The sequence below is a fragment of the Terrapene carolina genome, unplaced genomic scaffold (assembly GCF_002925995.2).
Source record: "Terrapene carolina triunguis isolate 2854851 unplaced genomic scaffold, T_m_triunguis-2.0 Scaffold24358, whole genome shotgun sequence".
NCBI classification, from domain to species: domain Eukaryota; kingdom Metazoa; phylum Chordata; order Testudines; family Emydidae; genus Terrapene; species Terrapene triunguis.
Window position 1 is genome coordinate 1 of NW_020688709.1, and position 2023 is coordinate 2023.

Sequence of the window (2023 nt, forward strand, 5' to 3'; positions counted from 1 at the left end):
CCCGCCCCCAGCCCAGCTCACCTTCGGGGGGCTCTGCCATGGGGGGGCTCAGGCAGTACATGTGGTAGCCCCGGTCGCAGTCGTCACAGAACAGCAGCTGGTCCTGCCGGGGGGGCAGGAAAGGCAGGTCAGTGGGGAGCAGCGACACCAGCCCGGGGGCAGAGGGACGGGGCTAGAGGGGGATGGATGGGAGCAGTGGGAGGGGGGATGCGGGGCTGAAAGGGGTGCAGGGAGTGGGGGACAGGAGGGGTCAGGGCTGGCGGGTGCAGGGAGTGGGGGCCGGGAGGCTCACGTCGTTCTCCGAGGTACCACAGAGGCTGCAGGATTTGCACTCGATGCACTGCCAGCGGTAGGTGCGCACGGCCGCTGTCATGTTCACTGTGAACTGTAGACACGAGGGGTGACCTGCAGGGCACGACAGAGCGGGGAGAGTCGGGGGGGGGTGATGGCCCAGAGCGAGCGATTCTCTCCCCCCCCCCCCACCGGGGTGGGGCCAGGCCAGGCTGAGACCCAGCAAACTCAGGGCACCAGCCACGGGCGCAAAGACCCCCCCAGCCAGGGGCGTCCCAGAGCAGGGCCCAGCCCCTCCTGCAGGGACAGCGCGACCGGACGCCCCGGCTCTGTCCCCCCCGGCCCCGGTGGCGTTACCCGAGCGCCCGCAGTCGGCGCAGGAGATGAGGTCCTCGGGGCAGCCGGTTTTCTTGGCCCCGCCCAGGCAGAAATCACAGTAGCCGTTGGGAATGACGGAGCCGTCCGGAGCTTTCTTAGCTGGAAAACAGCAAGGGGAGGTGGAGATGAAGGGGGTGCAGCAGCCCCCTCCCCCGGCCCTGGGGTGCCCGACGTGGCCTGGTTCCAACGGGGAGGCCCCGGGTTACGCAACAAGCCCCCCACTGCTGCGAGCTTCCTCAGCACAGTGCCCTGGCAGCCTGACACCGCCCCCAGCCGCTGCGGGGATCCGGCTTTGTGCGTTGTGCTCCCCTCTCCGGCTGGGAAGAGCCAGCCCAGCCTTGTCCCCAGGGCCAGCCTCGGAAGAGTCCCAGCCGCGCACGACACGGGCAGCTCCAGGGGGGCGGGGGGGCCGGGAGAGCCACTCTGGCCAGGCCCCCAATCTGAGTTCTCCAAACCGCCCCCAGCAAATGGGATTTGGCTCCCTCGTGTCTGAGATCACAGCCCCCCCCCACCCGCCCCACAGCCCCAGGGGGCGCTGGGCTGCAGGGAGCAGGGCGGAGGGTTCAGCAGGAGGTGGGGGGCACTGCGTGCCGGGGGGTTGGTGGGGGGCGGGGGGCTTGGTGGGGGGCACTGGGGACCGGGGGCATTCTCCCCTGACTGGCCCCGATGCCCCAGTCACTTTCGTCCTCTCCAGGTCATGTTCAAGGCCCCGCACTGGGGGGGGGGGGGCAGGGGCCCCCCCCCCCCCGGGGTTTGGGGGGGTTACCTGTGTGTCTGCGCTGGTTCTCGGGGACCCAGTTCAGTTCTTTGTAAAACTCTGACAGGAACAGCACAAACCAGACAGAGAAGGAGGTTAAACCCAGCCCACCCCCACCCCCCCCCCCCCCCCCCCGGCCCCGGCCCACCCCCCCCCCCCCCCCCCCCCCCCCCCGGGGCCGGCCCGGGCCCCCCCCCCGCCAACAGCCGATGATTGGGGGGAGCCCCCACCCCCACCCAGGCACCCCTGACAAGAGCGTGGGCCCTGGGGGGAGGGGCACTGTCTTATGAGCCCCCAGGGACCTCCGAGGGGGGGCTGGGCATGGAGCACGGGGTAGACTGGGGCCAGGCTGGTTCCCCATCCCGCTGCCCCCCAGGGGGCTGGGCCCCCCCCAACCTCCCCCCCACTGAATTATTAGAACCCAGCCCCCCCCCCGACAGTAACCCGGCCGTGGGGCCCCGCAGGCCACTCCCCTGACCCCCCGACAGTGACCCGGCCGTGGGGCCCCCGGGGCTCACGCTTGTGGTTGTTCTTGCGGTGCAGGGGCAGTGGGTGTCGCTCCGCGTTCTCCTCGCCCTCCTCCTCCGCCAGGTGGGT

The 2023-nt window shown here is 71.2% G+C and overlaps 1 protein-coding gene across 1 annotated transcript; it reads right to left on the reverse strand.

The window, feature by feature from the left end:
* Nucleotides 1-12: 12 nt before the first annotated feature.
* On the reverse strand, nucleotides 13-2020 carry LOC112124440 (zinc finger protein neuro-d4; the record flags this gene model as incomplete). Its single annotated transcript, XM_024222937.1, has 5 exons — nucleotides 13-103; nucleotides 293-405; nucleotides 649-768; nucleotides 1436-1486; nucleotides 1945-2020. Coding segments are annotated over 5 exons (451 nt in total), but the record flags the coding sequence as incomplete, so codon positions are not given.
* Between the last annotated feature and the right edge of the window lie 3 nt (nucleotides 2021-2023).